The 13,563-nt window shown below is 47.3% G+C and overlaps 1 protein-coding gene across 2 annotated transcripts in view; it reads right to left on the reverse strand.

Annotated features, from left to right (window-relative positions):
- Positions 1 to 1,810: 1,810 nt before the first annotated feature.
- LOC123766965 (uncharacterized) overlaps positions 1,811 to 13,563 on the reverse strand; it is a 29,375-nt gene continuing 17,622 nt past the window's right edge. The window contains exons 1-2 of one of the 2 annotated variants that reach the window (XM_045756450.2): positions 5,079 to 5,168; positions 1,811 to 2,720 (exon numbers count right to left, since the gene is read on the reverse strand). In XM_045756450.2, coding sequence (XP_045612406.2) covers positions 2,292 to 2,681 — 390 coding nt within the window. In that variant the 5' untranslated portion in view covers positions 2,682 to 2,720; positions 5,079 to 5,168 and the 3' untranslated portion in view covers positions 1,811 to 2,291. Of the gene's footprint in view, positions 2,721 to 5,078; positions 5,169 to 13,563 lie in introns of those variants that run through there. The other variant, XM_069307608.1, reaches the window with a different exon arrangement.

The following is a 13,563-nucleotide window of genomic DNA, read 5'->3' on the forward strand; positions in this document are numbered from 1 at the left end:
GGGGTGTGTTGTGGGGGTGTGTTGTGGCAGGGGGGTGAGGTTGTGGTGGTGTTGCGGGTGTGTGTTGCGGGAGTGTGTTGGGGGTTTAAGGTTGAAGGGTTGTGAGGTTGTGGTCAGTGTCTAGCTGGGTGTCCGTCAGTACCCACGAGACAGAAGAGCCCTGACGCAACAGAGTACAATAATGGTCCGAAAGATATAATGGAAATAAGACAAGCGTGTAACCTTTGAAATTTCCCTTTCACCACTTCCTTGGCCGACGCTTTAATCCTTCTGCGACTCGTCCTCAGGCCAGGCTCGTTAAAGCAGCGGCCATCACCCGAAAAGCATCGACCAGTTGCAATGCATTTGATATTAAAATAGGTTTGACCTCACATATAATTTAATATTATATATTAAAGTTATATGTATAGTTAGGTGTAGGTTTGTAGTACGTGGTGAAGCATTTACATCATTGCGATTCGAACAGAGGTGGTCAGCGAAGGACTGTTCGAGAAATAATCGATCATCAGCAGTGAGGTTGTGTGAAAATCGTTTTTCATTCATGAACAGGGGGTTTGGAGGCTGCATGGAATGAAGCTTTGACGTTTGTTGATGAGGACGGACTTCTCTGTTGATGAGGACGGCCTGGTCTGTTGATGAGGACGGCCTGGTCTGTTGATGAGGACGGACTTCTCTGTTGATGAGGACGGACTTCTCTGTTGATGAGGACGGACTTCTCTGTTGATGAGGACGGACTTCTCTGTTGATGAGGACGGCCTGGTCTGTTGATGAGGACGGACTTCTCTGTTGATGAGGACGGACTTCTCTGTTGATGAGGACGGACTTCTCTGTTGATGAGGACGGCCTGGTCTGTTGATGAGGACGGCCTGGTCTGTTGATGAGGACGGACTTCTCTGTTGATGAGGACGGCCTGGTCTGTTGATGAGGACGGACTTCTCTGTTGATGAGGATGGCCTGGTCTGTTGATGAGGACGGACTGGTCTGTTGATGAGGACGGACTTCTCTGTTGATGAGGACGGCCTGGTCTGTTGATGAGGACGGACTTCTCTGTTGATGAGGACGGCCTGGTCTGTTGATGAGGACGGACTTCTCTGTTGATGAGGACGGACTGCTCTGTTGATGAGGACGGCCTGGTCTGTTGATGAGGACGGACTTCTCTGTTGATGAGGACGGACTGGTCTGTTGATGAGGACGGCCTGGTCTGTTGATGAGGACGGACTGGTCTGTTGATGAGGACGGACTGGTCTGTTGATGAGGACGGACTGCTCTGTTGATGAGGACGGACTGGTCTGTTGATGAGGACGGACTGCTCTGTTGATGAGGACGGACTGGTCTGTTGATGAGGACGGACTGCTCTGTTGATGAGGACGGGCTGCTCTGTTGATAAGGATCAACAGAGCAGAATCACAATCGAGGGACCTAGGTTTAATTTCCAGACAAGACAAAAACGGTTGGGCAAGTTTTCTTTCAGCTGATGTCGCTGTGCTGTTCACCTAGTAGTTAAACAGGTGCCCGGGGAGGTCAGGCAACTGTTGTGGGGTTGCATCCTGGGTACGCCAACATTTAGTCTAAGTCCTAGAGGAATTCCGTTCACAACTACGGGCTCACCATAGCCCGTGCTACCTGGAACTTTTCGTTCCGGGTAGCGAATCTTTAACAACAACAACGACCGTTCACATGCATTATGAAACAGCGACACTAAAAATACATTTCCTTCGCCGTTAATAGCTAAAGATATTTAATACACGGAAATAGATAGATAGATAATAAAGAGGAGATACTTATAAACTAGTGAAGGAACACGAGAAAAAAGGAACAGTGATCATTTATTCAACCTCGAGTCACAATTATTATAAGCTGCAGCAGAACTTGTGTCGAATATTTTTAAAATAAATATTTACACAAAGGGAACACTGTTGTAGGTTTACGAAACACATTACCGGGTATCATAATAGACGTGGGAGCCTTGGATTGTTTCGAGCGTAGGATGGACACACACATATCTATGACTGAATTATATTGGCAGGATATACACACCAAGAGATATACCTATAGCTTCTAGGTGTATATTCACTGAAAGTATACTTTAGTCCTGTAGTATGATAATGCAATGGGGATGAAAGTCAGTATAATTGCATCCCATTGAGTAGACTCAGACTTTTACGAGAGTCTGAGACCTCTTACAAGAGTCTGAGACCTCTTACATGAGTCTGAAACCTCTTACATGAGTCTGAGACCTCTTACAAGAGTCCGAGACCTCATAAAAGTCTTGGGATAAGGACACGAGGTTGCTACGAGGGTAAGATGGCGTCTGGGTCAGCGTCAACGTCGTGTAGCGGGATTTCAGCGTAGAGCGACGGAGACTGGTCGCAAGGGAAGGCCTCGTCTGCGAAGTCGCAGTTGAGGGTCTTCTGACTGAACGTCGTCTGGTTCCCACAGATGAAGGAGTACTGGAAGGTGTGCACGGGGGCCCCGAAGTAGCCGTAGACAGGCACGCAGACGTGGTAGATCTCGCAGTTGTTGTCGACGTCGGCGTAGTAGCCGTAGGGGCGGCCGTCGCAGCTGAAGGAGGTGGTGAGGGGTTGGGAGAGTGTTAGTTCGTAGTCGACGGGGAACCGCCAGGCATAGCGAGCCAGCGTTACCGCGGCCAGGCTCAGGAGCAGGGCTGCCGTGCGGCACATGTTGGCGGGGAGGGGCGCTCTCTCAAGGTCTTCTGCAGGCTGCAGGAGGACATTCCCACCTTAATATGTTGTGTGTATGTTCAGCAATATGAGTAATAATAATAATTATATAATAATACTAATAATACTAATGAGAAAATCCGAAGGAGCCGTGATGAGGATTCGAGCATAGGTTCGAATCCTTCCCATGTCTCCTACTAATTTTCTCAATAATAATAACCAAAATATATAACAGAGGCTCCAAATAGACTTTTTTTTACAATAAGACTTACAAAATTTCAAGTCCATGGATCAAGATGATGAGAGGAGAAGATTATAAGTCACGTTTACAAGACAACGTCAAGACTGTCGTGGGAAAATATCTGGAGATGACTGAACATCACCAAGATGCTGCGGGAGTCTGTTTACCTCAGATAGTAGAGACTGAGAGTACTCGACACTAATTTGTGGAGTCCTGTTCTTAGTTTAGTAAAGGGAGAGTAGTGGGCCAGGGAGAGTAGTGGGCCAGGGAGAGTGGTGGGCCAGGGAGAGTAGTGGGCCAGGGAGAGTAGTGTGCCAGGGAGAGTAGTGGGCCAGGGAGAGTAGTGAGCCAGGGAGAGTAGTGGGCCAGGGAGAGTAGTGAGCCAGGGAGAGTAGTGGGCCAGGGAGAGTAGTGGGCCAGGGAGAGTTGTGGGCCAGGGAGAGTAGTGGGCCAGGGAGAGTAGTGGGCCAGTGTAACACTGTAAAGTGTTTGGTTTAGTTTAATACATACATAGAGTACATGAGTCACAGACAAGGATCTGAGAGGCGCCAGTTGTCTGCCTGAGATCTCACACCTCTAAGCGTTAATGACCTCAAGTGACCTGAGGTCAGATCATGCGAATTTCACCTTGCTTCTGATAATCTCTTAGTTGGAGCCTGGTAGCCTTCAAACATGCCGACGTTTAAGGAGTGGCTTGGTAGTGCCGGAGGCTATCTACTTGTGGGCGGAGTTAGTTCTAGGGTCCCCAATATATACTGAGGGAGCATAGAGCATTGTAGCATTAAGACAACAGAGCAGACGAGCCAGCAGAGCAGAGAAGACGTCCCTAGCAGGGAGGCTGTCGGCCGGCAGGGGCGAGACAGTCTCTGTCAAGCTACAGACCCCCCCCCTCTCTATTCAACTTAGACTCAGTCCTCGGTGAGTGAACATTAAGGTGATTTGGTCGTGTTTACATATGCTGTGTGATGATCAGGGGCAGTCAAGTTGTAGGGTTCTCGAATTCTTGGATGATGACTCACTTTGCATATTAAACTGGAACATTTTAATTGAATTGCTAAATTATGATACTTCATGGGAAATATAATTATGAATTTATTATTTAAATTGTGTTTAACTTTGTTCCCTAGAGATTTGAGTTGAGGTGAGAAAGTCTCTGTGGTTACTGGTTTCATGATATTAACGAGTACATGTTTGGAGTTGATACATGGTACAGAGGGAACATACTAATAATGAACTCATGATAACATCTTTTGAGAATTTTGTGATACAGGCAAGTTCCATTCCTTGTCTTGTATGTAATGATCATGAATGGATGGTGGCAGCATTTCGTCTTCTACTATCTACTCTTCTACTTCTACTATCTACTCTTCTACATCTACCTATCTACACCTCTCCCTCCACCCTTCTCTAAACTCTCACTTTCAACTAATGACCATCCTCGCTCCTCCCACCTCTCTCCCTCTCACCCCAAACCCTCACTAATTACTTCACTATTCATTTCTTTCCTTTCGTTTTCTCTTATACGTTTGTGGCAATGATTCAGTATTCTAGAGTTCTCTCTAGAGTTTCGGGTAGCTGATCAAGTGACGGCGCCTTGTAGTCTTAGCACCTAGGTAGTCAAATACCTAGGTTACAAGGTGTTGAACGAGAGAGGTTGCCTTAGGAACTCTGGAGGTGCTCTAGAATAGTTAGCTAACTGGGGACGGGATAACGGACTAGAGAGAGCTGTTTCCCCCGGCCTCGTTAGTTAACTGGGGGGTGGAATAATGGACAGGATAGAGCTATTTCCCCCACCCCCCGTTACACCAGGGAGAGTAGTGAGCCAGGGAGAGTAGTGAGCCAGGGAGAGTAGTGGGCCAGGGAGAGTAGTGGGCCAGGGAGAGTAGTGGGCCAGGGAGAGTAGTGGGCCAGGGAGAGTAGTGGGCCAGGGAGAGTAGTGAGCCAGGGAGAGTAGTGAGCCAGGGAGAGTAGTGGGCCAGGGAGAGTAGTGGGCCAGGGAGAGTAGTGGGCCAGGGAGAGTAGTGAGCCAGGGAGAGTAGTGGGCCAGGGAGAGTAGTGGGCCAGGGAGAGTAGTGGGCCAGGGAGAGTAGTGGGCCAGGGAGAGTAGTGAGCCAGGGAGAGTAGTGGGCCAGGGAGAGTAGAGGGACTGTACTCACGCAGCGGAGGCTGGTGGTGGTGGTGTTGGCGTGTTGTGATGAAGCTCAGTGTCCTGCCACCTTATATATCCCTCCTCCCTCAGTGAGGTGACTTCCCAAGGACCTCTGTCCTCCTGTTGAAGGCCCCAGCAGCATGGTCCTCGAGTCCTTGAGGACTGGACGGCAGGACTGGCCAGAGACGCAGTGGGTCCCGTTACTTCACTCGTGGTGGCTGTCATCTGTACGAGTCCCACCTGCAGCACCCACTGCGGCATCGACTTTGGCAACCACCAATTTATCGATCTGTAATTCAACTGTCAACACCACTACCACCAGCAGCAGCACTACCAGCATCACCACAGCCACCACGACCACCAAGGACACACCGACGACTACCACCACGAGCACCACGACAACGACGACCCACCAGTCACTCAAGGCTACGGTACCGCCCGCCAAATTAGAGAGCCGATGCGTCCAACAAGAAGACTGGAACATCGTACGCTGGTTCATTACTCTCGAACATACAGTCGATACACTTCGACAGTCCGAGTCATTATCAATACTTACACATATTGTATGTATTACTCACCATGAATGAAGTATACATGGTCCAGAGATACATATCCGTCAGGAGGAGGAGGAGGAGGAGGCACTCGGGGCCACTGAGTTCAATCTTTTAAATATTCTATTATTTAAAATATATTCCTCGAGTAGCTCTCGACGCTATGTAAATAAACAACTATTATATCGATAGATTTTCAATGTCTTTTTGTTTACTGCTTTTTATTAAAGCATCTCCTTAAGACTGGTTCCATGGTGGTTAATGGAGATACTCCCAGATACTCCTAGCTACACCCAGGACCCCTAGATACTCCTAGCTACACCCAGGACCCCTAGATACTCCTAGCTACACCCAGGACCCCTAGATACTCCTAGCTACACCCAGGACCCCTAGATACTCCTAGCTACACCCAGGACCCCTAGATACTCCTAGTTACACCCAGGACCCCTAGATACTCCTAGCTACACCCAGGACCCCTAGATACTCCTAGTTACACCCAGGACCCCTAGATACTCCTAGCTACACCCAGGACCCCTAGATACTCCTAGCTACACCCAGGACCCCTAGATACTCCTAGCTACACCCAGGACCCCTAGATACTCCTAGCTACACCCAGGACCCCTAGATACTCCTAGCTACACCCAGGACCCCTAGATACTCCTAGCTACACCCAGGACCCCTAGATACTCCTAGCTACACCCAGGACCCCTAGATACTCCTAGCTACACCCAGGACCCCTAGATACTCCTAGCTACACCCAGGACCCCTAGATACTCCTAGCTACACCCAGGACCCCTAAATACTCCTAGCTACACCCAGGACCCCTAGATACTCCTAGCTACACCCAGGACCCCTAGATACTCCTAGCTACACCCAGGACCCCCAGATACTCCTAGCTACACCCAGGACCCCTAGATACTCCTAGCTACACCCAGGACCCCTAGATACTCCTAGCTACACCCAGGACCCCTAGATACTCCTAGCTACACCCAGGACCCCCAGATACTCCTAGCTACACCCAGGACCCCTAGATACTCCTAGCTACACCCAGGACCCCTAGATACTCCTAGCTACACCCAGGACCCCTAGATACTCCTAGCTACACCCAGGACCCCTAGATACTCCTAGCTACACCCAGGACCCCTAGATACTCCTAGCTACACCCAGGACCCCCAGATACTCCTAGCTACACCCAGGACCCCTAGATACTCCTAGCTACACCCAGGACCCCTAGATACTCCTAGCTACACCCAGGACCCCCAGATACTCCTAGCTACACCCAGGACCCCTAGATACTCCTAGCTACACCCAGGACCCCTAGATACTCCTAGCTACACCCAGGACCCCTAGATACTCCTAGCTACACCCAGGACCCCTAGATACTCCTAGCTACACCCAGGACCCCTAGATACTCCTAGCTACACCCAGGACCCCTAGATACTCCTAGCTACACCCAGGACCCCTAGATACTCCTAGCTACACCCAGGACCCCTAGATACTCCTAGCTACACCCAGGACCCCTAGATACTCCTAGCTACACCCAGGACCCCTAGATACTCCTAGCTACACCCAGGACCCCTAGATACTCCTAGCTACACCCAGGACCCCTAGATACTCCTAGCTACACCCAGGACCCCTAAATACTCCTAGCTACACCCAGGACCCCTAGATACTCCTAGCTACACCCAGGACCCCTAGATACTCCTAGCTACACCCAGGACCCCCAGATACTCCTAGCTACACCCAGGACCCCTAAATACTCCTAGCTACACCCAGGACCCCCAGATACTCCTAGCTACACCCAGGACCCCCAGATACTCCTAGCTACACCCAGGACCCCCAGATACTCCTAGCTACACCCAGGACCCCTAGATACTCCTAGCTACACCCAGGACCCCTAGATACTCCTAGCTACACCCAGGACCCCCAGATACTCCTAGCTACACCCAGGACCCCTAAATACTCCTAGCTACACCCAGGACCCCTAGATACTCCTAGCTACACCCAGGACCCCTAGATACTCCTAGCTACACCCAGGACCCCTAGATACTCCTAGCTACACCCAGGACCCCTTGATACTCCTAGCTACACCCAGGACCCCCAGATACTCCTAGCTACACCCAGGACCCCTAAATACTCCTAGCTACACCCAGGACCCCTAAATACTCCTAGCTACACCCAGGACCCCTAGATACTCCTAGCTACACCCAGGACCCCTAGATACTCCTAGCTACACCCAGGACCCCTAGATACTCCTAGCTACACCCAGGACCCCTAGATACTCCTAGCTACACCCAGGACCCCCAGATACTCCTAGCTACCTAAACACAGGAACCCACAGATACCCCTAGCTATACTCAGCATCCCCAAATACTCCGAGCTGCACTCAGCAAACCCCCCCCCCCCCCTCCCAGCTACTCCTAACCTCTCACCTTTGTTAACTAAACTGACTTCACTGCCATTATACGCTATTGTCATGCTGCAGTGAATCCAAAATCATTGTTATTCTATCGAGTCATCTGAAAAGTTAATGATATTTCTCAGGTTACTGTATAAGGGTCTCAGTAGTTCAGTTGGATTCGTTCTTCAACGCTCAATTGGGAATCCAGAGTTCGAATCACGGGCGAGACAGAAATAGTTGGGAATATTTCCTTTTTTTCACCTAATGCACCTACTCACACCTAGCAGTAAATAGGTACCTGGGAGCAAGGCAGCTGTTGTGGGGTTGCATCCCCAGGAGTGTCAGTAGTTACATATTTACATATCTGTATACTTTAGGCTTGTACCAGGCTCGATAAAAGCCTAAGGTATACATATGTACACACAGGCTTCCTGTCCCCGACAAAATTACTCATTATTACTATTGGGCTGTTTAATATCTCTTTGTTTTTGTCTTTCATAGTCTATAATTTTGTTCAAATGTTATAATTACTAATGTGTTATTAACAGGATTTGTTCTTTCGGTACTGATCGGAATTTTTCATGTTGTTTTGACCCAAAATGTCGGGCGAATCATTACTCCACGACCCAATAGGGGGTGGCGACCCCCCACGACCCAGAAATGGGTGGGGGGGGGCCCTAGTTTGGTGAACGATACATGGCACTAAAGAATAGATGAAAAAGGCCGAGCCCAAGAGCAGAAACTCGACCTCTGAGGCACAAATAGGGGAGAATAAAATAGGCTAGACTATTCTAGACATTCGAGACGGTGGTCAACAACTCAGAAAGTGAAAGGTCAAATAGGGTCAGCAGTTCATGGTTAGAATGACCTCTTCTTCCTCACACACACACACACACACACACACACACACACACACACACAATATGATGATATGATACTGCACTAGGAATGCACTAGGAAGTGATGTGGTGGAGGCTGACGCCATAGACAGTTTCAAATGTAGATATGACAGAGCCCAATAGGCTCAGGAATCTGTACACCAGTTGATTGACAGTTGAGAGGCAGGACCAAAGAGCCAGAGCTCAACCCCCGCAAGCACAACTAGGTGAGTACACACACACACACACACACACACACACACACACACACACACACACACACACACACACACACACACACACACACACACACACACACACACACGCACTCATTCATTCAAAATGATACCATAAACACACATATTTATCACAGCAGAAAACAATAAAAATAAATATTTAATAACAATTACCAAATTATTAACAACGACGCCAACAATAATAATAATACTAACAATAGAGAAACAGAGAGGCACGAAACAGTGGCGTGAATACCTCTACAGAAGGATCCTCTCCTGCAGGTCACAAGCACTTATTGGCAAACCTGTTTGTTGGGGGACTGGTAACTTGGCCTTGAGAATGGGATGGTGGTGGAGGGGGAGTTGTGGGATGGGGGAGGAGAAGCAGGAGAAATGGGGATAGGGGGGAGAGGATAGGATGTTTCTAGTGGGTGGACGTTCCCTTCCCATACTTTATGGGATGGGAAGTGTCTTATTATACCCATTAGTTGTACCTAATGGTACAATATCATTAGGTTTTATACCAGTCAGCAGTAATTGGTGTTCAAGCAATTGAACACGGGCGGACAGTTAAGGTCTGGCACCCAGTCAATCCTTTCTAGCCAGTACTTGAAACCAGATCAAATTAAAATCATACAGGCATTGTATATTTCTGTATAATAGACCTAAGCCTGTCCCCCCCCTCCTTGTTGACCCCCATTAAGTCTATTGACTACCAGCACAAGCACTACTAGTCATTTATCCCCCTTTACTACCACTATCATTGTCACCACAGCTACCAGCATCACCACTACCACCACACTTGCCACTAACATTTATATTATACAGCTGCCAATGCTGTCACCAGTGCCACCACTGTCATTACCACCACTACCACCACCACCACCATCCCCCACTACCACCATCAGACCACTACTATCACCACCACCACCACCAGATCCCACTAACACTAATCTCTACTACAATCACACAGATCACACTACCACAATTATTACCAACCCCTACCACCACCATCATTCCAGCCCATTACCACATTCTCTACCACCATCGCTATCCCACACTATCAACACCATCCGATCCCATTACCACAATCACCAATCCACACACTATTCACGTCGCTGGAAGACAGAAGAGTAAGGGGAGACATGATCACTACTCACAAAATTCTCAGAGGAATTGACAGGGTAGACAAGGATAAACAGTTTAACACGGGTGGTACGCGAACAAGGGAACACAGGTGGAAACTGAGTACCCAAATGAGCCACAGGGACGTTAGAAAGAACTTTTTCACTGTCAGAGAAGTTAGAAAATAGAATGCACTAGGCAGTGATGTGGTGGAGGCTGACTCCATACACAGTTTCAAATGTAGATACGATAGAGCCCAGTAGACTCAGGAATCTGTACAACAGTTGATTGACAGTTGAGAGACGGGAATAAAAGAGCTAGTGCTCAACCCCCGCAAGCACAACTAGGTGAGTCCACCACCACCACCGGGGCTCGTGGGGTCAAGATAATAACATGATGGTGAGTCTACAGTCACACAAATGGTCGTCTGTCACTGGTTAATGAAAGTAATAATGAGACACTTGGAGGTGGAGGGATAAAGTGAAAGGAAGGACAGGAGAAGATGGCGGGTCTTGTTGTTAAGAGAGAGAAGGAATATATATATATATATATATATATATATATATATATATATATATATATATATATATATATATATATATATATATATATATATATATATATATATATATATACATAGACTCTTTGGCCCTAAGAGTGTTTGCATTAGTGTGTGTGTGTGTGTGTGTGTGTGTGTGTGTGTGTGTGTGTGTGTGTGTGTGTGTGTGTGTGTGTGTGTGTGTGTGTGTGTGTAATTACCTAAGTGTAGTTACAGGATGAGAGCTACGCTCGTGGTGTCCCGTCTTCCCAGCACTCTTTGTCATATAACGCTTTGAAACTACTGACGGTCTTGGCCTCCACCACCTTCTCACTGTGTGTGTCTGTGTGTGTCTGTGTGTGTCTGTGTGTGTGTGCGCGCGCGCGTGTGCGCACAAATCATATACAATGTCCATCTCTTACTTCATATTTGGGTCAAGTCAGTATGACCAGCTTGACCTGTATAAGCTTAGCATTTGCTGGACTGTTCATTTGGGGTCTTTTAACCCATCCGTCTGGACTAGTCGGTTGATCGCCGCCCCTTGTATATTTCAGGGTCGGGGTTCGATCTCCGGTAATGGAAGCGAAGGGCACCTTCTCCTTGTCCCCAGATCCCAGCTCCTTGTCCCCAGATCCCAGCTCCTTGTCCCCAGATCCCAGCTCCTTGTCCTCAGATCCCAGCTCCTTGTCCTCAGATCCCAGCTCCTTGTCCTCAGATCCCAGCTCCTTGTCCTCAGATCCCAGCTCCTTGTCCTCAGATCCCAGCTCCTTGTCCTCAGATCCCAGCTCCTTGTCCCCAGATCCCAGCTCCTTGTCCCCAGATCCCAGCTCCTTGTCCTCGTGTCCCTTCCAAGTGCTACTACTGTGACACAGACAGACTCGCCTCCTCAACACTACCTGATTTAGCCTCCTCACCATAAAACAACCAACAGACAAATGCCATTGAGGGAAAGACTGGTTCCAAAAGCATCTAAGTTCTCTTGATGATTCTTAACGACGTTTAGGTCATGTGTTCGGTGAATGACTCCCGTTGAAGCTCTCCAACAGAAGTTCAGCCCAAGAGGTGTTCAACGGGTCGTTGTTCAACCTTGAACAGCGACTGTGGCCTACCCCTCCCCCCCCCCACCAGCAGCAGCAGTAGGGAGTCGGTCAGCGCCCTACTACAATGTTTATTAAATCGAACCCTGTTATATATAGCATATACATATATTACTACATAAAACTTGATCATGTGAACAATTGAACTTATATGTGTGGAAAGGAAATTATGTACAGATAGATTATAATGCATTAATAAACCGATACTCTATAATAATTTTATTTACCTGTGGATTTTTTTATTTTTATTATTATTATTTTCTACCACAGACGTGGCCACACATTTACAATGCTAACCAACATATATACATTTTCTTCTGACCGTTCGATCCCAATGTAAGACTGCAATATTTTCTCACTTATTAAATATTGTGTTTAAGAAGGTGTAGGTGTGACATCCGCTGGCCTCACTGTTCTTGTAATGTTATTTACCACGTTATTTTGTTCATGATTTTTTGTTATTTTGTTCATGATTTTTTGTTATTTTGAGATTTAGAAGAAATGTTAACAGGAGTTTGTATATATCTTGAGCCGCCATGCAAGATCTCAGACAAACAAGCAACGAGTATAAATATATGCTGAGAGAGCTCGTGTCACCAAGGAGGATTCTGAAAGTTGTCTTAAGACAATACAAGAAAATCCTGAGTAGACACAGTGTTGTTTGTTCAGAGCTGCAGTCCTTACTGTGCTTGCTACCTTGTATAGGGACTCGTGTCTTGTCTAAAAGGAGACGATACGTTATCTTAAGACTCTGATCCTATCTGGTTGGGAAGGATATCTATCCTCACGACTCTGATCCTGTCTGGATGGGAAGGATATCTATCCTCACGACTCTGATCCTATCTGGATGGGAAGGATACCTATCCTCACGACTCTGATCCTATCTGGATGGGAAGGATATCTATCCTCACGACTCTGATCCTGTCTGGATGGGAAGGATATCTATCCTCACGACTCTGATCCTATCTGGATGGGAAGGATATCTATCGTCACGACTCTGACCCTATCTGGATGGGAAGGATATCTATCCTCACGACTCTGATCCTATCTGGAAGGATACCTATCCTTAGACCATATCTGTTAGCCTTCTTGATCTTGTCTGGGAAAAAGAGGACATTGTCACCTTCTCTACAAGGTGTGGGGTAAATATTGCCTTTGTAGGTTATTGTCTACAGAGACACGATAGAACACATAATATATGAATGAAGAAAACAACATAGAAACCTATTGGTCCATACGAGGGAGTTCCTATTGGTCCATACGAGGGAGTTCCTATTGGTCCATACGAGGGAGTTCCTATTGGTCCATACGAGGGAGTTCCTATTGGTCCATACGAGGCAGTTCCTATTGGTCCATACGAGGGAGTTCCTATTGGTCCATACGAGGGAGTTCCTATTGGTCCATACGAGGCAGTTCCTATTGGTCCATACGAGGGAGTTCCTATTGGTCCATACGAGGGAGTTCCTATTGGTCCATACGAGGGAGTTCCTATTGGTCCATACGAAGCAGTTCCTATTGGTCCATATGAGGGCGTTCCTATTGGTCCATACGAGGCAGTTCATACTTACATAAACCCGAATTCATGCATATATATATATATATATATATATATATATATATATATATATATATATATATATATATATATATATATATATATATATAT

Source organism: Procambarus clarkii, chromosome 60, assembly GCF_040958095.1.
Source record: "Procambarus clarkii isolate CNS0578487 chromosome 60, FALCON_Pclarkii_2.0, whole genome shotgun sequence".
Classification (NCBI taxonomy): Eukaryota; Metazoa; Arthropoda; class Malacostraca; order Decapoda; family Cambaridae; genus Procambarus; species Procambarus clarkii.